The sequence below is a fragment of the Lontra canadensis genome, unplaced genomic scaffold (genome assembly GCF_010015895.1).
Source record: "Lontra canadensis isolate GAN:19392208 unplaced genomic scaffold, GSC_riverotter_1.0 scaffold25, whole genome shotgun sequence".
Lineage (NCBI taxonomy): Eukaryota > Metazoa > Chordata > Mammalia > Carnivora > Mustelidae > Lontra > Lontra canadensis.
In genome coordinates, this window is record NW_022631019.1 from 8,537,101 (window position 1) to 8,563,247 (window position 26,147).

At 51.7% G+C, this 26,147-nt stretch overlaps 1 protein-coding gene across 1 annotated transcript in view; it reads left to right on the plus strand.

Moving 5' to 3' along the window:
• The window catches only part of TNFRSF8 (TNF receptor superfamily member 8), a 61,789-nt gene that overhangs the window by 30,281 nt on the left and 5,361 nt on the right, over positions 1 to 26,147 (plus strand). Inside the window, 9 exon segments of the mRNA XM_032863441.1 lie at positions 2,533 to 2,626; positions 2,996 to 3,156; positions 6,002 to 6,121; positions 9,035 to 9,184; positions 16,246 to 16,339; positions 16,546 to 16,691; positions 18,097 to 18,198; positions 18,322 to 18,375; positions 24,933 to 24,958. Coding sequence (XP_032719332.1) covers positions 2,533 to 2,626; positions 2,996 to 3,156; positions 6,002 to 6,121; positions 9,035 to 9,184; positions 16,246 to 16,339; positions 16,546 to 16,691; positions 18,097 to 18,198; positions 18,322 to 18,375; positions 24,933 to 24,958 — 947 coding nt within the window.

Consider the following 26,147-nt stretch of genomic DNA (forward strand, 5'->3'; position numbering starts at 1 on the left):
TTCTATGGCTGTGTGGTGCTTCCCCCTCTTACCAGGCCTTTGGGCATGTGGTTCCTTGAGCCTGGGACACCCTTCCCTCCTGTCCACTCAGTCAGCTCCTCAGCCTTGAGCTCTCTGTCCACACATCACTTTGTCAGGAGGCCTCCTATGACTTGTCACACATCATGTCTGCGTTTGTTCTCTTATCACACAGCATCTTTCGCAAACGTGGATATGAACATTTGTGTCTCTCTTGGTTTGATCAGTGCTGGCCTCCCTCCCTGAGCCGTAGCTCCGTGAAGGCCAAGACCATGCCCGTTGTGCTCCTGGTCATCTAGGGCCGTAAGCCAGGCCAGGGGCCGGAGTGGAAGATGCTAGGGGCTGGGCATCAGACACCTGGAGTACTGTTAGATTTGCACCTGGGGGACGTGGGCTTCAGTCTCCAATCGGGAAAATGTGAAGTTGTCAGTAGAAGGCCTTGGGGGACTTTCCAGCTCAGAAACTCTTGCATATCTGGGAAAAGTACCTGGAGTTCTGTTGCTCCAGCCAGGCCTGTGGACTCGCTCCTGCCAGGGAGGCCCTTTCCGTGGTGTTCCTGCGACTGCCACATGCTGGCACCAGAGGCCTCTCTCTGCTGCCCTGCTCTGTGCTGCCCTGGACTGTGCTGCCCCTAGAGGTCCCACTGGCCACATGCAGCCAGAGAGCATTTAAAATGCGGCCCATTGGGTTGAGATGGGCTGTCAGGACAGAACATTCACTGGATTTCAAACACTTAGTAGACAAAAATGTAAAATGTGTCATTATTTATTTATTTATTATATTTATTTATTTATTTATTAGAGAGACACAGCGAGAGAGGGAACACAAGCAGGGGGAGTGGAAGAGGGAGAAGCCGGCCTCCCGCAGAGCAGGGATCCCAGTGTGGGACTCGATCCCAGGACCCCGGGGTCATGACCTGAGTCGAAGGCAGATGCTTAATGACTGAGTCACCCAGGCGCCCCTTCATTAATTATTATTACTTTTTAAAGATTTTATTTATTTATTTATTTGACAGAGAGAGAGAGAGATCACAAGTAGGCAGAGAGAGAGAGAGAGAGAGAGAGAGAGAAGGGGAAGCAGGCTCCCCAAGGAGCAGAGAGCCCGATGTGGGACTTGATCCCAGGACCCTGGGATCATGACCTGAGCTGAAGACAGAGGCTTAACCCACTGAGCCACCCAGGTGCCCCTCATTAATTATTTTTTATATTGAATGTCTACTGACCTATTTTAGATCTATTAGGTTAAATAAATTAACTCCACATGTTTCTTTTTACTTTTTAAAATGTGGGTACTAAGCAATTTCAAATGGTGTGTGAGATTCCCATCATGTTTCTACACGACATGTAGACGTGGACTCCTGGCTGGCTGGACTCCCGGACTCCCTGGTTTCTGCGCCAAGGCAACTCTCCAGCTGTAAAATGGAAAGTAATTTATGCTTAAGAGTCAGCCCATGGCTAAGCCGTGTGCCTAGAGCTGGCACAGGTGTTCTCTCCTGAAGGGCTCAGAACGCCATCAAGTAGGCCGAATCAGCCTCTTTTACAGCTGAGGAAGTTGAGGTCCAGAGATGGGTCAAGTGCTCCAGATCACAGAGCAGGGAATACCTGAGCTTGGGTTTGAAGGTCACACCGGGTGTGGTCACCCCACCACACTCAAAGCACGAGACACATCCGCATTGCTCACGCTGCCTGCCCCGAAACCTTCAGATCATAATCTCACCTGTGGGACACTCTCTAAGCAATGTACAGATGGGGAGAAGGACATGCTATGGGTTAGGCATTTACTATATGTCATGCAGTGTGGTGGGCACGGCGAGGACGATAGAGGCGGCAGGCGAGCTCAGATCTGCTGGACGGAAAGTGCTTCGGGCTTTCCTCTTTCTGCTCGCACCCAGTATTCTTCAGGAATCCTTGGGTTGCTGGAAACAAAATCTCAAAATTTTTTGATTCCTGTAACTGCAAAGTCTGGGGCTCCCTGGGTGGTGTCAGGCAATCTCTGCTCCCCTATGTGTAGGCATCTGTAAGATTCGTACCAGCAGCTCCTGGCTTGCCTCCCACCCAACGCCAGTGGAAAAGACGGCTTCTCCTTCCAAGAACTGAAACCAAAACCTTGATATTGTTCCTCCTGGGCACGCCAGGGTCACGTGCCCATCACTGAACCAGTTCACTGGGGTCAGAGGAATCAAAGGGGTTGATGGGTCTAGCTGGTCTGTGTTTGCTCCTGGAAGGGAGGGAGGCAAAGCAGCCTCAGCCCTGAGCACAGGGGCTGAGATTGGAAAGTGTTCCCCGGGGAAAGTCAAGGTGCTTTACCCCAACAGGGACTGGACACCGGGCAGGCTGAAACATCGGATGGCTGCAACATTTTCCAAGGACCTCATTCCGAGCTCTGGGTTGTGGTGGTAAAAGATCTGTGCCTGGAGTCCTCAGGCTCTTCCATGACGTCTCCTCAGTGTCTCAGTGAGTCTCCTTAGGCTCCGCCGTGACGTCTGTCACTCCTGCATTTCTGTCCCCCCTGCAGGCACAGCAGAAAGTGACACCGTCTGTGAGCGACCTTCCCCAGTGACCAGCCCTGACTGCAGCACCAGCCTCAAAGCCTGCAGGGTGGCCACCAGGTGACTCCCCTCGCCCCTTCAGCTGACCTTGGTGTGGGGCTGTCCTGCCCCATAGGATGCTCAGGGCCCCACTGGCTGTGGTGGGGGTGGGGTTCAGCCCAGGGTGTCAGGACCTCGGGGAGTCTCTCTGCCAAGCCCACAAGGCAGCTGAGGCCCCACCATGTGCTCAGTCTTCCCGGAGCATATGAGAGAAGAGCCTAGAAAACACAGTCCTTGCTCCCAGGAGCTGATGGTGGGGCTGCCAGACGCTGTGGACAGAGGATCTGGGGACCCCCTTCTCTGCAGAAATGGTTGCCCTTGAGCACAGACCCCCCCGCTTTGCCCCCTCAGGAGAACTGGCAGTGCCATTTCTAACTTTTTGATTGGCAGCAGCACCCCCCAGGCCAGGCCCCTCAGGACTGCCTCAGCAAGCTCCGGGGTGAGGACCACGATTCCTGGAAGGGGCGCTTTCCTCACCCCGGAAGACGGTTCCGAAATGACGAGGGCCCCCAGCTCTCCCTCCTCGGTGCGGGAGCCCAGTCCAGATCCAGGTGAGTTCTCCCGAGAGGCTGTGGCTCGTTTCCAGGGCAGCAGCGTCTCGTTGGCAGGCGACCCCTGCGGGCAGGTCCAGGCAGGGGGGCCCTGGGCTGTGGTCTTTCCCAGTCTGGGGAGAAGAGGGTCTCCAGGCCTCTTGGGGCTGTAGGTCATGGAAAAAGTCATTCGCTGGACAGCTCGAGTGTGTGTGACGCGGAGTCTGGTGTGGGAGTGGCTGTGGGTCTGATACCCTCCAGGTTCCCATGGTGACCGGCAGGGCCCTCAGTCCACTCCTGCCATGGCTGACTGGCCTCTGGTGCTGGCCCGTGGTTGTCCATGAGTCTTTGGGTATTTGGGTTGTTTCCTCTTGGCTGTGATGAATAAGGAAAAGCAAGTCTTTGTGTGAAATCTCTGGGGCTTGTTTGTCTTTTTCATTGACTTTTTTTTTTTTCCTTTAAAGATTTTATTTATTTGACAGAGAGAGACACAGCGAGAGAGGGAACACAGGGGGAGTGGGAGAGGGAAACTCAGGCTTCCTGCTGAGCAGGGAGCCCGATGCAGACCTTGATCCCAGGACCCTGGGATCATGACCTGAGCCAAAGGCAGACGCTTAACGACTGAGCCATCCAGGCGCCCCTTCCACTGATTTCTTAATAGGACTTCTTACAGTTCTGGGTTTGAGCCCTTCATCCTATAGTGTGTGCAGACGACCACCTCCCACCCAGTGGCTTGCCTTCTTATTCTCTTTATGGTGTCTTTGCTAAAGAGATTTTTTTATTTTATTTTTAAAAAAGATGTATTTATGAGAGAGAGAGAGAGAGCGTGCGTGCGGTTGTGTGAGCAAGGGGAGAGGGAGAGAATCCTCAAGCAGACTCCCTGTGGCGTGCAGAGCCTGATGTGGGGTCCATCCCAGGTCCCCGAGATCGTGGTCTGAGCTGAAATCAGGAGTCCAATGCTCAGCTGACTGAGCCACCCAGGCGCCCCCATAAAGAGATATTCCAAATTTTAATGTAATCACAGGCACCTGGGCAGCTCAGTCAGTTAAGCATCCGCCTTCCGTTCAGGTCATGATCATGAGGTCCTGGGATCAAGTCCCATGTTGCTCAGCTGCTCAGTGGGGTATCTGCTTCTCTCTTTTCCTCTGCCCCTCCCACCTGCTTGTGTTTTCTCTCTCAAATAAATAAATAATATTTTAAAAATAAATGTTAAAGTAGTCACATGGATCTGTCTTTCCCTTTATGACCGGTGCTTTTATGCTCCGCTCTTTATTTTCTTTTCCTCCACTCAAGTCTCGAAGACATCTGCATCGACTTCCTAGAATTGTTCCCATTTTACCTTTCCCATGTAGACCTGCCGTCTGCCTTGGCTTGTGTGTACGGCGTGAGGCAGGGGTCCTGCTGGAAGGTCCGTGTGGATGTCCAGTTGAACCGATACCTTTTATCAAACAGATGGTCCTTCCCCACTGTGTTGCGGACATCTTTGTATCCAAAGGTCCGTATGTGCCTGGGCACGGCCTTGGACTTGATGTTCTGCTCCGTTGGTCTTTCTGTCGTCTATTCTGTGTGGATGCCCCAGGGTCTTGATTGGTGCAGGTTTTTGTTAAGTCATCGGAATGGTCGAGCAATGTCTCTACCTTTGTTCTTTGTCACTAGACTGGCTCTTCTCAGTCATCTGCCTCTCTGTGTCCACTTCAGAATCAGCTTTTCAGATTTCTGTAAACTGTCCTCTTGGGCTTTTCGTTGGGATCGCACCGAATCCAGCTCACTTTAGAGAGAATCCGTATCTTTGCAGTATCGAGTAGTACATGGTAAAGCCCTCTATTATTTCGCTCTTTTTTTTTAAAGATCTTATTTATTTATTTGACAGACAGAGATCACAAGTAGGCAGAGAGGCAGGCAGAGAGAGAGGAGGAAGCAGCCTCCCTGCCGAGCAGAGAACCTGACGCGGGGCTCGATCCCAGAACCCTGGGACCATGACCCAGGTTGAAGGCAGAGGCTTTAACCCACTGAGCCACCCAGGCGCCCCTCGCTCTTTGTTTTTATTTATTGAATTCAACTTAGGTCTGCTTGACCTTCTCTCAGTAATGCTTTATTTTTTTCTGTGTAGAGAGATTTATAGGTTTGCTTTAGATTTCTAGGTACCTGATGTTTCTGATGATGAGGGGAATATTTTTTTTCAGTATTTCGTGTTCTAACTCTTCATCATTGGTGTTGTTTTGAACTGTGTGAAAAGCCAATATTTGGCAGCCTCACCTACCAAAATAGCAATTTCATGTGGTTCAACCCAAGCGTATAGGCACTCAGTTTTGATGTAATAACATTATTTCCAAGCACCTTGTTAAACTCACTTGTTAGTCCTAATAATGTATCTGCTGGTTCTTTTGGTCATCTGTCCCCTTTAACGATGCCATCTGTCCATGACAGCCTGATGTCTTCTTCGCCAGACCCCACTACTTTCCTCTCTTTTCCTTGCCTTCCTGAATTGCCTGGATCCCCCAGTGCCACACCGAGCGGAAGCTGTGGCCAGTAGGCATCGTCACCTCACGGCTGGTCTCAGAGGGAGAGTGGCCCCCGAGTTTTGAGGAGGGTGGTGACACGGCAGTGAGGCTGGGGAGAGGGCAGTGGCCATGGCAGATGGCAGAGGGAAGGGACCGGAACCAGGGGCCGGTTAGTGAGTGCTGCTCCCCTGTGTGGCTTTAGACACATTCCTTCCCTCTCTGGGCTTCAGGACTCCCTCTGAAAGATCAATCTGACATGTGTGGAGTTTGGGGGCTGGCCGTGGAGCTGGAGGTGGCGATTGGGTGCGGAGGTGGGGCCTCTGCCAAGGCGGCCTGGCCTGGAGCTTCTCTGCTCCCTTCCTCAGGGCCGATCTTGCAGCAGCCGTGCACCCCACAGGGGTCATCGGACTGTGGGAAGCAGTGTGACCCCGACTACTACCTGGACAGGGATGGCCGCTGCAAGGCCTGCGTGACCTGCTCTGGAGGTAAGGGGCTCCTTCCTGGGAGCAGGGGCTCTTGGCTGAGAATCTGGGGATGGGGGGCTTTGAGTTTGTTCTGGGACTGCTCAGCCCTCAGGAGCCTAGTTCCCCTCGCTGGCATCTCTGAGCAGTGGGCCTTTACTGAGTCTCCCTCTCGATTGTGGGGTGTTGATGGCGGTGACCCCTTCTCACACAGGTTCCGTTTGCTTACTCCTGCAAGGAAGCGTTCGTTATCATCTACCTGTTCCAGACTTGTCCTGTTATTTTTGGTAGCTGTCTTCTGGTGTGTGGATTACAGTTGTCCCCATTGTACAGAGGAGAACGCTGAGACCTTACAAAAGCCACAGGTCCCCGAGAGCGGCATGGCCGGAGTTTCAACTTGGAGGTTCTGGGCTCGGCCAGTCACTATGCTGTCCTTAGAACATTCTCAGGACAGACACTTGCTGGGTGACTTCTGTGTATGTGGCTGACTCAGCACCACAGCACTACCAGCTGCCTCCTGACATCCACGAGGGCTGCCCAGGCTGTAGACAGCCGTGGCTGATTGTGTCCCCAGCCCCGTCACAAAGGCCATGGGGGCGGGGAGGGGATGCGTGATCGTGTCTCCTTGTCCAAGGTTTCTTTCACACGCTGGCTGAAGTCAGCAGAGGCCCAAAGAGGAAAGAACACCATTTGTCACTGGGGGCCACTGTTCCAGTTGCAAAGGCCACAAGGAAGCTTTCTCAAAACATGGTGGCAAAAACCATCCCCCTCCTCTTTACTCATGAGTTCCATGGGTCAGAATTCAGACAGGACCCTGAGCGGGTGGCTGGTCTCTGCTGCACGATGTCTGGGATTTCAGCTGGAAAACATGAAGATTACAGGCGGGAATTGTCTGAAAGCCCTTTCCTTCGTGGCCTCTGTATGGCTAACTTGGGGGCTTCCTCGAGGCCTGGTGCCTGGATTCCAAGGATGGGGCAGGGGTGGGGACAAGCCACATCCCTTCTGTTGACCTTGCCCTGAAAGTCACATGGTGTAGTTTCCGCCAGTTTTTACCTCTTGAGGCAGTCACACATCCCACTGGAGTCAGCGGAAGGAAAGAAATCAAGCTTCTTGACGGTGAGTGGCAGAGGTCTGGAAGAGCAGATGGGGCCAGAAATGCTGCCCTGGCCATTTTTGGAAAAAATATTATCTGCCGAAGCTACAGTGTCAGATAGAGAAACAAGAGAATTCCTTCAGCTCTAAGGATGAAAGCTCTGAGAAGCCATAGGGTGGAGAACAGGGGCCAAGAGCATGGACTCTGGAGCCCAAGTTTGAATCTTGGCCCTACCAGTTTGCAGCTTATAAACACAAGCAAGTTTCTTAACATCTCCATGCCTCAGTTCCCTCATCTGCAGTGGGCATCATAATAGTACTCTCTCGAAGACCTGATGCAGGAATTAAGTAGGTCAAACTAGGTTAATCAGGGCAGGATGCTAAGAATAAGACCCCCCACGCACCTAATGGTATTACGGCTGCCTTGTTTGTACTCAATGATATTTAAATATATATATATATATTATTTACTTGTTTTGCGAGAGAGTGTGTGCATGCGGGAAGGGGGGAGAAGGAGAGGGAGAGAACCTCAAGCAGACTCCCCACTGAGGACAGAGCCCTGTCGAGTGGGGCTCGCTCTCACTTCCCCGAGATCATGACCTGAGCGGACACCAAGAGTCGGACGCTTACCTGAGCCACCCAGGTGCGTCCCACCCACACTTGGTGCTGTTAATAGCTGTGATCGTGATAACAGCTGTCATTGTCCCAAGTCCTCGCTGGCACTGCTGAGCTCACTCCTGCTGCCCGCACAAACTCCCCAACCCTCCCCAGTTCCCACTCTCTTTGGAAGTTTCAGGAAGAGACTATGAGGTTATCATCTGAGGTCTGTGAAGGATCCTGCTGATTGAGGAAAGTCCTCCCGAGCCAGTCTCATGTGTCTGATCTACTAATGTGGTTGTTCTATTTTTACTCATTTAGAGCACATAAAATATTCCCAAGCATATGTAAATGCTTTATCACATGCTTTCTTTGACAAAACTTCCAACATTTTTTTTTTAATTTTGGAAAAAAATAACCCTTTTTATCATTGAAAATTTCTTTTTTTTAAAGATTTTGTTCATTTATTTGAGAGAGAGAGAAAGCATGAGCGGGGGCGGGAGGGCAGAGAAGAGGACAGAAGGAGAAGCAGACTCCTTGCTGAGCAGGGAGCCCAACATGGGGCTCCAGCCCAGGACCCCAAGATCATGACCTGAGCTAAAGCCAGACCCTTAACCCACTGAGCCACCCAGGTGCCCCAGCACTGAAGATTTCAAGCCTATTCAGAAGTAGAGAAAAGTCAGGAATGGCTGTGGACTTCACCCACTTTTAACAAATGATCGAGTCACAGCCACTGTGGGTTCATCTCTACCCATGCGTGCTCACCCTGTTCTCTAGATTATTTTCTTTTATCAGCTTTATTGCGACAGGATTGACACACAGGGCCACGCATGTGGGCAAAGAGTGCCATTTGATACATTTTGACATCATATGCAGCTGTGAAGCCATCACCACAATCAAGGAAAAGAAGTTTCCAGAAAGTTTCCTTGAGTTCCTTATCGTCCCTCCCACCATTGCTCACCCCACTTCCATTCCCAGGCAATCATCCTGCTTCCTGTCACTCTGGAAGAGTTTGTATATTCTAGCATTTTCTGTAAACATACTCAGATAGTACATACTCTTTTTCTCCCCCCTTGCCTTCTTTCGCTTAGCCCAACTATTTTGAGCTAAAAGATCTGCTCGACAGGATAGTCACGTGAGTGTTTGCTTCCAAGCAAATGCTTCTCTGCCCTCCTGGGGGTTCTCGGGACCCCCTGCCCTTGCCATCCCAGATCCTTCCTCACGACCTTTCTCTGTGTCCCTTTGAAGACCTGGTGGAGAAGACGCCGTGCACGTGGAACTCCTCTCGAGTCTGCGAATGTCGATCTGGCATGTTCTGTACCACATCAGCCACCAACTCCTGTGCCCGCTGTACCCCCCGCTCCAGCTGCCCACCAGGGACGGCCACCAAACCCCAGGGTAAGCTGTCTGCACCCCCAACCAATGGGCTTCCGTCTATGCCCCTGCAGCTGGACATCTCTTCGCCCCCCCACTGGGCAAATGACCTTCAACCCCAGCTATTAACTAGGTCAGGTTTGGGCTTTGGTTTTGTTTTAATAGTTAAATCTGGTAAGTGGAATAAAATCTAGATCTGGGCGTGCCTGGCTGGCTCCGTCGGAAGAGCATCTCACTCTTGATCTTGGGGTTGTGAGTTTGAGACCCACGTTGAGAGTACTAAAAAAATAAATTAATAAGCTTTAAAAAAATCTAGATTTGGCATTTTGGCAAGAGATTCTTTTTTTTTTTTTTTTAAGATTTTATTTACTTACTTGGGAGAGAGAGAGTGAGGAAGAGAGAGAGCACTAGCAGGGGGAGTGGCAGGGACAGGGAGGAGCAGGTTCCCCGCTGAGCAGAGAGCCCGAAGTGGGGCTTGATCCTAGGACCCTGGGGTTGTGACCTGAGCTGAAGGCAGAGGCTTAACTGACTGAGCCACCCAGGCGCCCCTTGGTAAGAGACACTGATGATTTTTTAAAAAATTGTTCCTTCTGAAATTGTTGGGCTGGTAAAATCTTCACTTATTTGAAAGGCTGTTTCATTGACTCAAGATAGAGCAATATGAACTTTTTTAAGACATTTCCAACTCAAGATGGTAGACCTTTGGGGCACCTGGCTGGCTCGGTCGGCAGAGCATACAACTCGTGACCTCAGGGTTGTGAGTTTGAACCCCATGTTGACTGTAGAGCTCACTTCAACAAACAAACAAAAAACACAAGAGAAAACAAAGAAAAAAAAAGATGGCAGACATTTGCCAGAGTACAGAAAAATATGAACTCTTGACGTTGGGGGAAAAAAAAAACCTGGTTAATCAGCAGAAAGGAGATTTCAGGAAATTTCTAGAAGGTAGAAAACAGATGGAAGGGTGGTGACAAATGAAATGAGGGGGAGGGAACCTTGCCCCGGAATTCACTCTGCAAGTGCTGCAGGAAAAGTGAGAGGTACCTTGCTCACAAGACCCCACGGAGGCTCTGGGCTCAGCGTGGGCCAGAGAAGGAAGAATGGGACTGCAGTGGAGAATTGAACAGTGCAGCGGGCTGCAAATTCGTCTGGGAAATAACAAAAATCTGAGACAGTGGTACACCACGGACCCTGGTGGTGCCTGAGTTTTCATCTGGTGAAAATCATCAACTTTTTGGCTGAAGACACTGAAGGAGTATCTGGGGAAACATGGGGCTGCTGGTGGGGGGCCGCCGCCCTGTGTAAAGCCCTCTTTGGTTGTGTGTTTGGGAGTATAACCTGGCAGTAAGCTACCCATGCTAAGTCCCCCTGAAGTGAAGACGGTCAGCCCACACGCCCCACCGTCCAGAGTTCCCAGCCGGACCCCGTACTCACGAAGAGACCTCAGGTGGAAAGGCCGTGCTACCAACGCAGCAGAAGAAACCCCACCAGCTACTGGAGTATGCAGCAGAGTCCTTTTTAAGGAAATAGGAGTGGGCACTAAAGCCATTCAGACTGATAAGGGAAACCAGCTGCATGATGGAGAAAAACAAAATCACAGAACACTGTGGGTGAAGCGATGGAAATGGCTTCAGGAATAGGAGTAGACATTTAAAATGTTAAATTAACATCTGCAGAAAAACTCAAGAAGTTGTTACATCCATAGAGAGAGATCAGAATGCTGCGAAAAAGACATAGTAAGAGAGAAGAGGACCAAAAAAGGTTTTAAGAAAGTGCTTCTTCCCAGGTATTGCCTCTCAGCTGTCCATTCACCTTCAGCACCTGCTGTGCAGGAAAAGACCAGACTCTTGATGCGTTTCTCCTACCGATCGCGATGTTGAGCTCTGCCAGTAGAGGGCACTGGGGAGCCATTGTAGGAAGAAGGAGGCTTCTCTTGGCGGCATTTGCTTTTTCTTGCTCTTGCTGCGCCCTCTGTCGACAGAGCACATGGGTGGGGACACCTGGTCATGCCCGCCCCAGTCATGCTCCCAGAGTAGACAGTCCCTGGGCAGCCTCACAGCCCCAGCCTGGGTCTGGTGACCACCTTGGTGTGACCTTCCCAACAGGGACACTGGTATACTCCGGGCCTCATGTCAGCCCAAGTGCCATAATTCCCCTTGTGCACCCCTTACCCCAAGCCTTGGGTCTTCTGCATTCACAGCCCTGTTGACCTGATCACTGTGTGCTCCGGGCCTTGTACCCACTGTGATGCCCCAACTTTCCTTGCATACTTGACCTGAAAAATATGAAGCTTCAGATGGACCTACCAAGAGCAAAGCAGGATGAATGAGGATTACTCAGACCCAGACATAACAGATATCTTATCTATCCATTCACTAGTTGACAGACATTTGGGTTATTTCTAGTTTGGAGCTATTATGAATAAAGCAATTATTAAAAGACTTGTACAACTCTGTGTAAACATATTTTCATCTCTCATGAGTAAATACCCAGGAGATGGATGACTAGATTCCTGGCCACCCAGAATGTCTCTGAGGGCCCATTCAAAGGCTTTCACCACTGTGACCTGATCTTACCCACCTAGTTTTATGGATGGAGAGAATCATATGGTCAGAGGTAGAGCTAGAACATAAGGATCCTGAGTTCCAGCCCGGAGTCCTCCCTACCAGACCACATCAGCTTCTTCTTAGTTCTGAACCTAGAATTTTCTATTCAGTTAAGTACAGTTAAATTTGAAAGCATCAAAAAGCATTTTCAGACATAAAAGGGCAGGAAGATTTTCCCTCATGTGTCCTCTCTTAGAGAGTTACTTGAAGATGTTAATCGGGCTAAATGAGGGGCTAAGAGAAACAAAAAAAGCCATGAATCTAGAAAACAGTGACTCTATCCTAGGAGAGCAGGGAAGTCCCAATATGACGGCTGTATTGCAGACCAGTTGAGCCAGATGAGAACAGAAAAATGGAGGAGGACTCCACTGAGTTGTCCTGTCTGCAGGAATGAAAGAAAGAATCACAGTAAACTTCCTGAGTAGTAGGTTTGAAAACTTGATGATACGGTGAAGTCACATTATTCTCTTCTCAACAAGAAAACAAAAGGCAGTTAAGAACTCTAGGGAAAATAAAAAGCTGACTAACCTACACTCCAGATATGAAGATGAAAATTTTATCTGATTTTAAGCACTTGTTGGATGCACAAAAAGAGAACCCACTTGACCTTGATGCTAAGACCATTCTCCTTCAAATGGCCCAAGGATCAGGTGTTTGGATTTAAAGAGAATATTTCAGTCTGGCAAATACTATATTTTTTAGTTCTAGATTGGGAATAAGAGTGGGTAGTTTCTTTTTCTTTTTCTTTTTTCCCCTCTTTCAGTTGGCTCTTACCAGACAACACAGGCAGCCTAAGTAGGGGCTAAACAATACCTTCTCCTCACCTCCAGATTTAAAGGAAGAGGAAAGGGGGAGGGTCACTACACCTGGGAGAAAGGAGGAGGCTACAGGTGAGGTATGATGCACATGGAGAGGCTGAGAGGCACCCAAGGAGCACTAGGTCCACCTTCTCCACTTAGAGAAGGACAGTGGTACTTTATTTTTTTTGAAGGTTTTATTTATTTGGGAAAGAGAGAGAGTGAAAGAAAGCATGAGTGAGTGTTGGGGGAGGGTCAGAGATAGAGAAGCAGGCTCCCCACTAAGCAGGGAGCCCAACATAGGGCTCTATCCCAGGACGCTGGGATCATGACCTGAGCCCAAGGCAGATGCTTAACCCACTGAGCCACCCAGGTGCCCCAGGACAGCGGTTCTTTTGCTGCATTCCGGCAGGTGTCCAGTGGGAGCTCAGACTCGGGTGCCTTAGAGAGAGGCGGGAGGCTCTCTCCTCATGGTGCTGCCTGGGGGTAGCCACAGGTGATATATTTGAACACAAGAACTCCTCCAGTCCTCTGAGGGTCATCTCTTATGGAAACCAATAACATTTTAAATTTAATTCAATATCGATTTGCAAATAAATAGAAATTATCATAACAAATCCTATCATCTTCCTCAGAGCCTAAAGCCTGAAGACTTCAGCTAATTCGGGTAATAGTCTGGTGATGCTGAGGGACCACATAGCATCTATTTGGAGACACCCCCCCGCCGCCCCAAAAGATGGGAGTTCCTCAGAACCATACTAATCCAAGAAGGAAATTAATCCTTGCTTAACTTTCTCTTCATAGTGTTTCAGGAAAAAATCTGAGAAGCAGCATGAGAGCTTCATAGAAGGGAAATGAGTATGGGTGGGGGGTCTGCTTTGTACTACAGCAGAGGAGGCGTGCGGCCACCAGGGACATGGGGTAGAGAGGGATAGTGGCTGGGCATGACCTACTTCAGATGTGGGCCAGTTTTCTTAACCCTAGAAAAGCAGTTAATTGTAAGCTCGTAAGAACGTGCTCGGTCCCCAGGCAGGAGGTGGCGTGGTCCAGCGGAGCTTGCTGAGGCCTGGAACTCAGGAGCCCCGCTTTCTGGCTCTAGCTCTGGCTCTGTGGTTCTCTCCCACGTGTAAGAAGAGGTGCCTGGGTCAGATCAGAGGAGACCATCCTTGAATGGGTCCTCAAAGGCATTCTGTGTGGTCGGCACAGTGACATACAGCCTTCCCCTCCGCTCTGAACTATCAGGAGGAATGAAATTGTATGTCCTCATGAAGACTTGTACGAGAACATTCAGAGCTGCCATATTTATAACTTACAATTTTTTTAAATGATTTTATTTATTTATTTGACAGAGAGAGGTCACAAGTAGGCAGAGGAAGGCAGAGAGAGAGGAGGAAGCAGGCTCCCTGCTGAGCAGAGAGCCCGATGCGGGGCTCGATCCCAGGACCCTGAGATCATGACCTGAGCCGAAGGCAGAGGCTTAACCCACTGAGCCACCCAGGTGCCCCTATAATTTATAATTTATTTATAACAGCTCCAATCTGGAAACAACCCAGATGTTCATCCATGGGTGACCGGGTAAATGTGGCACATCTCCACAGTGACGAGTGTGCCGTGCATTATAAGTGAATCGCAGAAACATGCTGAGAGAAGGAAGCCAGACCCAGAAAGTACTTCCTGCCCGAGCCGGTCTAATGAAATTCTGGAATAGGCACACTAATCTATATAGACATAGAGCAGACCAGTGGTTGCCTGAAAGCAGGAGGAGGGTTTATGGCAGAAGGGCACCAGGGAACTTACTGGGATGGTGGGAATGTTCTAGATCTTGAATGGAGGTACAGGTACATTGGAAGGACACAGTCTTCAAAACCCATCAAACAGGGGCGCCTGGGTGGCTCAGTGGGTTAAGCCGCTGCCTTCGGCTCAGGTCATGATCTCAGGGTCCTGGGATCGAGCCCCACCATCGGGCTCTCTGCTCAGGGGGAGCCTGCTTCCCTCTCTCTCTGCCTGCTTCTCTGTCTACTTGTGATCTCTCTCTGTCAAATAAATAAATAAAATATTTAAAAAAACAAAAACCAAAAAAACCCATCAAACAGTACAACGGAGGGGACATTTTCTCCTATATCAATTATGCCTTAATACAGTTGATCTCAAAAGAAAGGAACTTTCAAAAAACTGAGGCTACATTTAAATATCAGGAGATAGTAATTTCATGTGTTTATTTATATATATTTATCAGGTTTCTCTTTTGCATAAACTCAGGAGGTGTAGAGCACCAGGCCCCCTTCCTGTGCCATCACAGTTGGCTGGAGGTGAGGGTGGCTTTCCCACTTTGATCCTTTGAGACACGGGCCTGCCTGTCTCAGCCAGCTCTAGCTGCAGGCATAGCAGACGACAAACAACGTTGACATTTCAGGGTTCAGCTGTCCTGCCTGGGTCAGCTGGAGGCTTTGCCGTCTTGCCTGGGCGCGCAGGTTTGGTTTGCGTTTGCTTCAGGTGTTTCTCTTACTCCTGGAACGAGTACCTGCCCAGAGCATCCTCTCCTTACAGCCGGGGTGGGAGTACAGAACGGCCCAGCCTGGGGACAGTCACACCGTTCCTTCCGTCCTGCTCCGCCGACCATCTGAGTCCCAGGGCATTGGGGAGGCGGGGACACAGACCCCTCCCCCATCTGAGGAGGGGGGCCCGGGATGTAATCTACCGCACTGATCCCATCCCATTGCTAATTAAATCCTCACTTTGGGGAGCAGTTTTTAAGAACAGCTTTGTTGCAGTACACTTGACATACCCCAGGATCTGTAGATTTAATTGTGCAATTCAATGACTGTAAAGACATTTACAGAGTTATAAAACCATCACTACAATCAACGAAACCTTGTGGCTTTAGTAGTCAATCCCCGTATCTGTCCCCAGCTTGGACAAGGACTCATCCTACTCTCTGTCCCTCTAGATGGACCTTTTCCGGACATTTCCCAAATCCGTGCTCTGTGTCAGGTTTCTCTCACTGCACGTGATCCTTTCGAGGCTTCTGTGCTCTGTGGCTTGTCTTAGTGCACGGTTCCCTTTTCTTGCCACACAGTATTGGGGTGCAGATGCACTACATCTTATTTATTTGTCCAGTTGATGGACATTGGGGTTGTTTCCACCCTTTGGCTACTTTGAAGAATGCCGCTATGAATAAGTGTGTTGCTCACCAGCCCCTCCCATGCGCCTGCTCTCCTCCTTCCCCCACCTAGGGGGCCTAGGGCCACCCCACCTTTGATTTCCTCTGCTTAGATAGCCCCACCCACACAGACACCCCAGCAGTGGCCCCCTGAGGGAAGCCTTCCTGGACAGATGTGTTTAAGTCCCGTGTTACGGGGAGCCCCTGTACCTTTGTGTGACACCCGTGTCACCTCTGTGAGCCCTCCACCATGCCCGTGAACCCCTGACAGTAGGGATCTGGTCTCTTTTGCTCACTGCTACATCCCAGCTCTCAGCACAGTCCCTGATACATAGCAGGTGCTCAATAAAGAGTTGTTGCACGGAGGGAAGGAAGGAAGGGGAGAAGGAAAGAGGGTCAGGACACCAGACTGAGTCTTCCTGGCTGCAGTGTCATTATGGCCTCACCAAGCCTCCTCCCTGGAAGTTACCAGTGCTGCTGGGTAAGGCTCCTTGATACCAATTCTAAGACCTCTCCCTGCAGGTACAGCTGAAAGGGATGCCACCCATGAGCCACCTCCCCCCGAGGCCCACCCTGATTGTAGCACCAATCCAGAGGACAGCAAGATGCCCACCAGGTGACTCCCTGGCCTTATCTGGGGGCAGCTGGGCTGGGGCTGGGACTGGGGGTGGGGCCTGGGCTGGATCTCTGTGCCAAGGTCACAAGTCATTTTGGAAGACGTGTGTGCGACTCTGGGCTGGCACCACTGGGAACGATTCCTGAGCACATGCTTCCTGTCTCCATCTCCACCGTCAGTCTTACTTCTGCCTTCTCTCCTGGCAGTGCCTCTGCCCCTCTGGTCTCCTCGGCAGACCCCCAGATCAGTAAGGAGCATGGAAGGGGCATCACCCACGCTTGGGGAGACACCCCCATATCAACAAGCACTCCCATCTCTTTCTCCTCCACGGGAAAGCCCATTCTGGTTTCAGGTAACCATTACCTCCCAGAAAGGACGGGTCTGCCTCCCAGGGGGCCGGGAGGAGGGAGGCTTGTCCCTGGGTGGCAGTATCCACTGGGTGGGGGAGACCAAGGCTGACCCCAGCTTTCTGGCTTCTTGAGCTGGGGCTGTGGCTCTGTCACTTGCTCTTGATTGTTCCTCGGTTCCGGGCTGGGCTTGTACTCAGAGCTTTGTCCCGTGGCCCGTAATTGCTACTCACAAAACACTTGGACAATGAAGACATGACCTTGACTAGTTGCTTAATTCCTCTGAGCCTCAGTTTTGTCGCACATGCCACGCATGGCAGTAAGCAGTGGGGTACGTGTAGCTATCACCTTTTGGGGCTCCTTGGGGACATTCTAAGGGGCTTTGGTGTAGGGCTTGCAGTTCTAGTGTCAAACTCTAGGTGGCGGCAGCCCTCCAGCTGGCCATGCTTAAGCGCGGTCTGGGACTTGCCGCATCAGCAACTTGTCAGAGGAGCAAATTCTGGGCTCCACCCCCACCCCACGAACCACAGTCTGTATTGCAACATGGTCCCAGGAGATCGGCATGCACGTTAAAGCTGGAGAAGCACATAGACGGCACCTACTATGTTTTAACATCTGAACGTGGACTTAACAGTAACTGTCTTCTTAAGCGACCAAAGAAAAAAAGGAACAAGTACTGAGTTAAGTTGTAGAAACACACACCCACACAGCGGTGAAGCGTGTGGGCTCTGGAGCCGCCTGGCCAGGCCTGGCCCAAGCCGTGATTCTTGCGGTTTGCCCTTTGCCATTTTAGTGAGTTACTTCGCAAGCCTCAGTTTCCCTCGTTTGTAAAAGGAGATGGTAACGGTGCCTGCGTGGTATTCAGGGAAGAGGTGCTGAGTGGGTGCGTGTGCAGAGAAGACCCCGTGCCTGCCTTGGGGAGCTTCCCATCTGGAGGGGAGCTGGAGCCCTCCCAGACTCCCCCCACTTCACCCTCCTTGCTGCTCCGCCTGCCCCCCCCGACCCTCCCCCACCATCCCGGCCGCGGGGCCACACCTGGCAGGGGCCCTCCTCTGTGGGCCCCAGACCGTATTCTTCTGGACCTCAGCTCCTTCCTTCCGGCTCCTCGACTCCTCAATTTCTCACTGTCCAGGAATGGCTTGTTCTTCTGTCAGCCATTTACCTGCCCTGACGGGCTCCCTCGAGCCAGGGGAGGGAGGGCAGGTGGATAAGGCTGCACCAGGGAGGCAGAGGGTCTGGGTCTCAGTTCCCTCTTGGGGGAGGACCAGGTCCTGACAGCCCCGATGGCTTCTGTGCCCCAGGAGAAGGAGAACATAGTCCAGGGTGAGGACCGTCCGGGGTGCTTGCAGCGGAGGCTCCTGGGCCCCCCAGCATCAGGGTGGAGGGAGCAGGGCTGCCTCTGTGTTCCAGGGTCCGTGCTCTTCTGGATGGTCATGCTACTGGTGATGGTCCTGGGCTCCGTGTCCTTCCTCCTGTGCCACCGGAGGGCCTGCCGGAAGTGGATTCAGCAGAGTGAGTACATGGGTCTTGGGGCCTGGAGGAGGCAGGGGCTCTGCGCTAGCCCAGCCTGGGCTCTGTGCTTCCCTGGGGGGGGCGCTGCGCGAGGCTCTCCAGCCAACTCTGCTGTCCTTTCAGAGCTCTACCCGTGCTACCCTGTCCAGACCTTCCGGCCCAAGCTGGAGCCTGCAGGTAAGTGTCCGGATGTCCAGAGGGGGCTTCTCGGGCCACAGGGACACAGCGGGTCTGGGCCTTGGGTCTGGGGCTCCCTTTCTGCACAGGCTTATCGGTAAGGGGAATGCGGCGCGGTTGGGAACCGTCCTCCACGGTCCTCCATGGCATTCGGATGGCGGGCTAGCAGGAAGGTCTAAGATCCATCTCGTCTTTCATTCTTTCCTCCACAGTGCCCACCCCCTGGAGAGGCATTTCTGAATGCCTTCCCTTCCTTTCTGGCCTCTCTGCCCCTTCCCCCACTCCCCGCCGCTCTGTGCCCCTCTCGCAGCGAGGGCCATGGGGTCTGTAGGGCAGGCTGATAGGGCTGGAATCCTGGTTCTGCCACTTCTGAGCTGCATGGCCCCAGTGAGTTTCTTCATTCCTCTGCCTCAGTGTCCTCACTGTAAAGGGGGGTGGCAAGGTCTGCCTCAGATGGCAGCCGTGCAGCTCAGTTGAGGCGGGAGCTGTGTGTTGTTGAGGGTTGATGTCGGCCGACAGGCCAGCCCATATTGGAGGCTGCTTTCCTCACCAGGCATCTCAGGGCCTTCTGATTTCTAGGCTGTTCTGAAGCCCTCTCTGGCCCTGCTTCCAGGCCAACTTTTGCAGACCACTCCCAGAGCCCCTGACCTACTTCCAGCCCTCACCCGGGTGTGAGTGTGTATGTGTGTGTGTGTGTGTGTGTTGGTGGGTGGGGGGTGGGTCCCAGCCATCCTTGCCACGTGCCTCTTCTCCCCTGTGCAGCCCTTTCAGGCAGGACAAGGTCTCACCAGCACTCCACAAGCACTGATTGAGCACCTACTGTGTGCTGGGCCCCGACCTCAGGGGGAAGGAGTGAACTTCCCTTTCTGGTTTCAAGGCAGGCTCCCATAGAGGGTCTCACCACCCCAGGAACTCCAAGGGAGATGGGTGATGATCTCCATTCCATAAGGAGGAGTCAAGGCCCAAAAGTGGGTAGCTGGTGGGGGCCACACAGCTGGTAAGACTCAAGACTCAGGAGCTGGTCCTTGAGATTGTGGGCTTTGTTTGTAGAGGGCTCAGACCTGTCCCCTCTGCCGCCCTCCCCTCAAGCTTCATCCTTTCTCCAGTGTCCACACAGGAGCCAGTGGGCAGCCTTGGGCCAGGTCACGGCCCTCTTGCCCCCCATCTCCCCAGGACCCTTGGAGACCCTCACTGCCGCCCGCTTTCGGACTTAGGCACAAAACCCGTCCACTGAGGCCTGTTTCAAACTTGATGAGTTTCACAAGCACCTGCTGTGATCTTAGCAAGGGGGGTTTTTGTGTTTTGATAGTTTCAAGCCTTTTTCCATGAGCTGTCAGCCTTAATGTCTCATTGAAACCCATGTTTGCTTTCTTGACATTTTTCTAGTATTAGAATTTCCATTGCTGTCAGTTTATTTTTTTCTTCAAACCTTCGTGATGGCAGTTTTGCCACAGAGAAAAATAGAGACAGAGAGAGAAAAGCACCTTCCCTGAAGAAGTTAGACCTACAAGAAACCAAGCCCTGAGACTCAGTGGCAGCCATCCTGTTTGGGGCTATTTCTGGCCCTCTGGCTTCCGGTGCGTCCCTGGCGGGGTCTGGGTTCCCGGCCCGAGCTGGAGGGAAGGTGAAGCCAGGATAAGCGTCCAGGACTCAGGATGAGAATGGACAGAGGGTATCGATGCCCCGGTGCCCCCCAGGGCAGTGGGGCCTGAAGGGGTGAGGGAGCGTCCATTCACGTGCTGGCTCATTCACGTGTTCAAATCGTGGTTCAAGTGACTGTGCTGGGTACAGAAACGGGTCCTCGCTCCCTCTGGCGTTTAGATGAGCGTCAGGTGCGTCAAGGGACTAATGGCTGGCCAGGCGGGGATGCGCGCCCCGGCCCTCCCTCTCCCGGAGCTCCAGCGCCTGCCAGCCGTCTCTCCAGTCAGTTCCACGTTGTGGCCCGTGTCTTCGGCAGCAGAGCCCAGATGCACAGCGGACCTGCGAGGCGCTGGCTTGTCCCCATTTCCCAGATGAGAAACCAGGCCCACAGGAAGGTTGAGGAGCTTGCTTAAGGCTAGTCGGTTAAGAACAGTCTGGGGTGGGAATTGTGCCTGGTTGAGAAACCCAGACTAAACTTCTTCGTTTTAATGGACGCCAAAGTCCTTATCTGTTACTTCAGGCAGGTTTAAGTTGAAAAAAAAATTTTCGTTGTTGTTTTGAAATAATTTCAAGCTTAGGGTAGAGTCACAAGGAAATGCAAAGAACTAATTTTTCTAAACTTTTTGAGGCGAGTGAGTATCTCGATGGCTTATCATACTGTAGTGTGTGTTCATGCAAACATGGTGTATTTTTATACAACGCAGGGACGCCACCAAAATCAGAGAATTCACACTGGTGCGTTACCACCGACGAATTCTCAGACCCCCTTCAAGATCCTTCCTTTGTCCCAACCATGTCCTCCGCAGCAGAAGAATCTGGTTCAGGACCCTGTGTTGCTTCTGGTTGTCACGTCTCTTGAGTTTCCTTCAGTCTGGGTCCATTCCTGTCTTTTCCGTCACGTTTGTGACTTTGCCACCTTTGAGCATCCCCCCGCTGACTTGGCCGTCCCTCCCCTTGGGTTTGCCCAGTGCAGTCCTTGTGATGGGAAACTGGAGTCAGGTCATGCGCCTCTGGTGGCGGGAAGATCCCAGCGGGGATGCTGAGCTCCCCAGGTGGCAGCCGTCCTGCCAGTTTCCAGCCAGTTGGTCCCTTTCCTGGCGTGGCTGGCTGGGAGCACTTGACGCCAGCACTGCCTCCCAGGCCGCTCCGGCACGAGGCTGTTCTTTTCTCCTTGGCAAGGAGTAAGTGCTTTCGGGGGACTGCGAGGCTCTCTGAATAACCGGTTCCTCATCACGCTTTCTTCTTCGTCGTCTCTATTTATATCTGCATGTACTCGTGGCTTTCTGTCTTATTCTCTTGCCATCATTATTTAGTTAATGTTCAGATTCGGCCCTTGAAGCTGGCCCTGGCGTCCTTCTGTCCCATCCTTCTGTGTTCTGAGCACTTCTTTACGACGATCCCAACTTACCTGGTCCTTCCCTGCCCTCACCCTGGAATCAGTTGTGTCTCCCACGAGCCCAGATCTGAATCTAGGGGTGCCATTGCCAAAGCCTGTCTGAGCCTCCTTCCTCAGGTCTTTCCGCTTCCCACGGCAGCCAGGCCCCCAGGCCGGATGGGGGCTGGGACTGAGAGGGGGGGAGTGGCTGGGGCGGACGGGAGTGCTAGCATCGGTGTCAGAACTCACAGGCTCGGCTGGGGTGGCCTTCACGGCAGCCCTGGGGATACCATGCAGTTGTCCCCGGGGGGGCCACCAACGTTTCGTGTGTCCCTGGACTCGTGTCCTCAGGTGCCAGATGTGTTTATGAAAAGATCGTAGTTAATCCCCCAAGCGAGGAAACCAATAATGAAGACCGTGGACTAAAGCCACATTTTTCCGGGATGCACACTTAGGAAATCTGACCTCTGTTCTCAGCACAATTTGTCCTGGGTTTTTATCAAAGTACACACGTGGGTTGTCAGGCACCTGTAGATAGACATTGGTACCTCTGGATTTGGCTTTTTCACCTTTCTGTTGTTTTGTGCTTGTTTCCAAGAGCCAGTGTCACGTGCTGATTTTCTCCTTGGTGTGATGAGCGCCGCGCCATGTTAGTGTCCCGGGGCCTGCCGCGTGGCAGGCAGCCTCCTGGGAACGGTCCCTTTCTCACATTTAAATTTCTAAAAATCTTCAGCAGACTTCAAGTTTTAGAACCATTTTAGATGCGTAGAGTATCTGAAAAGATAGTTCAGAGAGTTCCTGTGCACACTTGGTGTCCTCCCTGCCTCCACTGCTCACAGTTTACCTCAGTGTATCTGTCCGGTAGCTGAGGTCGTACTGATACGTTACCTTTAACTGCAGCCCACACTCCAGGGTTACTTAGGTGTTTTGTGGGTGTGTGTAAGAGACTCTTTTTTTTTTTTTTTAAGATTTTGTTTATTTATTTGAGAGAGAGAGTGTGCATGCGTGCATGAGCTGGGGGAGGGGACGAGGCAGAGAGAGAGAGAGAGAGAGAAGCAGGCTCTGCGCTGAGCAGGGAGCCCGATGCGGGGCTCGATCCCAGGACCCTGGGATCATGACCTGAGCTGAAGGCAGATGCTTAATGACTGAGCCACCCAGGCTCCAACCTTCACAGTTTTGAGGCCTGCTGGCCAGTTATGTGCAGGATGCCCCTTGATAGGAATTTGTCTAATATTTTCTTCCTGGTGACAGTAGGGGTGGCAGGTTTGGGGGAGGAAGACCACATGGGCACAGGATTGTTCTTACCACATCATGTCAAGGTGCGTGCTCTCAGTGGGACTGATCACTGGGTACCTTCACATTTTGGGTCTCATTTCATCTTCATAAAAACCCTCCAGAGTTGGCATGCTGTGTCCCATTTTCCAGACACGAGAAGTAAAGCTAGGAAGGTGGAGAGATATTGTGTTGGGGTTTCCTTTCTAGGAAGGGCTCTGCTTCAAGACTCATTGTTTGGCATCTGGCTTGCTTTCAGTTTTTTGATTATAACTACCACCTCTGCGGACAGCCTTGTTGTGTTCTCTTGGGTTATTTCCTGAGGGTGTGTCCCTGAAGCGGGATTTACTAGGTCAAAGAGTATGAGGTTTTCACTGCCAGATGGCTCTTGAGAAACATGGAACCAGTTCACAGGGCATGAGCCATGGTGTTCCTTTTTACCCACATCCTTTCCAAGACTGAGTTTTATCACTTTTATTTATTTTATTTTATCTTGTTAAATAAATAAATAAATAAATAAAACTCTTTCCCCCTGACCACCTAAACCACAGCTGGCTATTTGCAAAAGTCAACATTACTCTCAAAGGGCAAAAATTAGACTTCACTGACATCATTTAAAAGAATGTGCCTCAGGCCAGAGAGCATTTCTTGAAGGGATAGCTTGGGTAACAGGGGCCACCCAGCAGGAATGAACCATATTCTCCCAAGATGACCACTCTGCTGGGAACATCAGTTACCAGATGAAAGAAACTTTAACGTTTGTTAAATCAAGACTCCAGGTGGGGTACCTGGGTGGCTCTGATGGTCAAGCATCCAACTCCTGATTTCAGCTCAGGTCATGAACTCAAGACTGAGATCCAGCCCTGTGTTGGGCTTTGTGCTGGGCATGGAGCCTGCTTAAGAGAGATTTTCTCTCTCCCTCTCTCCCAACCCCCACGCTATCACTGTCTCTCTCTCTAAAAAAAAAAAAAAAAAAAAAAAAAGTTAAGAAGAAGAGGAAAGAATCCAAAATTGTGTCATTTCATACATGTTCTTCTTTTGACCATCATTCTGGTTCATTTCCTCTTTAGACATTAGACACATTTTACATGCTGATAGTCACTTAGAAGCACATGAAAGTGTGTCCCCCAACTGACCTAGTGTCTACACAGCACGTTCAAACCTCTTGTCTTACTAGTAGTAGCTTAGTTGGTTGGCCTCCAGTGAGCTTTTCAGCTAGGATCAGGGCTGTTGGTTCCTAGAGCTGCTGAGGTCAGAATATTCTGGAGATGATGCAGCTCACTGGCATTTCCAGAGCAGATTTCTCTGGTCAGGTATGCATGCCTAACAGCAGCTTGGAACAACACTTCCAAGGCTCCAAGAGGGCCTCCTCAGGACTCCTCAAGGGCTGTGTGTCCCCAGACAACGGTCTACACCGGGAGTTGATCTGCCCAGTGTAGACCAGGTTCCTGGGCGCCTAATCTCCTACCTTGTCAGGTGGCCATTGGGCCATGGGAAAATGTCAATCTATGCTTGGCCGTAACCTGACCCCATATTTGATATGAGAGAAGTACTGGTGTGGCTGGTGGGGATTTGGGATGAGAAGATAAAGTTGTAGCCCAAGAATCAGTGAATCAGCCCCTCCTGAGCCCCGCTGAAGAGGGATGGTAGGCGGTGGGATGGTGACGAGCCACTGTCCTCCTCGAAGGTGGTCACACGGGATCTTTCTGGCACTTGTAATAAAAAACAGATCTCCCACCAAAGGCCTTCAGGGTCGATTGACTCTGGGTGTGTCCAGTGTGGGTTTTAGCAAAGGTCCTCAGGATGAGTCATCTGTCCCCACCCAGGCTTGAGGTCCTCCGTGGGAGCTTTGCGTGGCGCTCCAGGGAGTTCTGGGTTCTCTAGACCCTGGGGGCTGCAAGGGAGTGGGGGCTGCCCCAAACCAACTTCTGAGGCAGCAGAGGCTGCCTCCTCGGCTCCAGCTGTGGTGTGTGCCGCTCCCGAACTTCTCCTGTGCCTGAGTGGGGCGGGGGACTGGAGAAGGAGTCCAGTGTCCTGGTTGGCTTCGTGGCTGGGGGAGAGGTGGTTCCCAGTTCTCCCACAGCCACTGCTGAGGCGAGCGCTGGGAAGTGAGCCTCTTTGTCTAGGCATGGGCGAGGGTTCTGTAACTGTCCCCTGTCATCCAGCCTGAGTGTCTGACAGGTGTCACTGCCTCCCATATGTGGGCTGGGCAGACCAGGCAGCTGCCAGACCCTCCTTGGTGAAGTCACTACTCTTTTTCTTTTTGCAGATTCCAGGCCTGGGAGGAACCCGACAGTAAGTAGCCCTTTGTCGCCCTGCCTCCCTCGCTTTTGTGCCCCTAAATCGGACTGCTCCCCTGGTTCTAAGAGCTACTGGTGGGTCCCTCCACTCCCACGGTGATGGGGGTGTGGGCTCCCCCTGCAAGTTCAGGCTGGGTCTGCTCCACGGGGTGTGTTCTGAGCACAGACGGGGAGCCCCACCCCCTCAGTAGTCTCTGGCTCCTGGCTCATCCTGCCGGGGACTTCCAGAAGGGTCTGGCAGACCATGGATTTGGTTTGGGCTACTTTGGGTGCCAGGTGGGGTCATTTCCCTTTTCTCCTTCACTCCACTGGGAAAACAAATCCATAACATGATTCTTTGAAAACTCAGCTATCACAGGGGTGTCTGGGTGGCTCAGTCGGTGAAGCATCCTACTCTTGGTTTCAATTCAGGTCAAGGTTTTCAGGGCTGTGAGGGATTTCAGGCTGTGAGATCGAACCCCACCTCGAGCTCCACGTGGAGCATGGAGCCTTCTCCAGATTCTCTCTCCGTCTTTTCCTCTGCCCCTCCTCTCCTACACATGCTCTCTTTCTCACTTTCTCAAAAAAAAAAAAAAAAAAGTGTGAACACGTAGCCATCCTGTGTGGACCACTTGCCATGAGACAGGCAACTTGCTCTGTGCTCCTCAGAGTTATCGCGGGTTGTCCTGACGGCACTCGAAGGTTGGTACTGTTGTTCATTTTACAAAAGAAGGAACCTAGGCGCGGACGGGAGAGCTGGGTTCGCGATTGGAAAATAGATCAGCAAGCCCTGGTTTGACTTGAACCCTGGTTTGTGGGGCTTCAAAGCTGGTACCCTGCACTGTTGCCCTGAGCTGGAAGGACCTCTTCACCTGCCTTTGACAAAGAGCTTGCTGCTGTGGGCAGGTGCCGGGCCAGGGGCCTTGCTGGTAACTGACAGTTACCAGGGAAGGGCCCAGGCTGGGCTGGGTGCCCTGCTCTGGGCCCAGCCTCCAGGAGCACGCTGGGTGGGCGGGGGGGGGGGGTTGGTAAGAGAAGGGGGGTTGCCCTCTGGGGCTGAGGGATGGGGTAAGGCAAAACACTCCATATGGCTGCATCTCAGCTGTGTATGGTTCACCCATTGTTTTTTCCATTTATCAATTTTTCCGTGACTTTCTTTCAACTCAAACATTCATACATGGAGAAAGGTTTCCGTCCTTTAATTT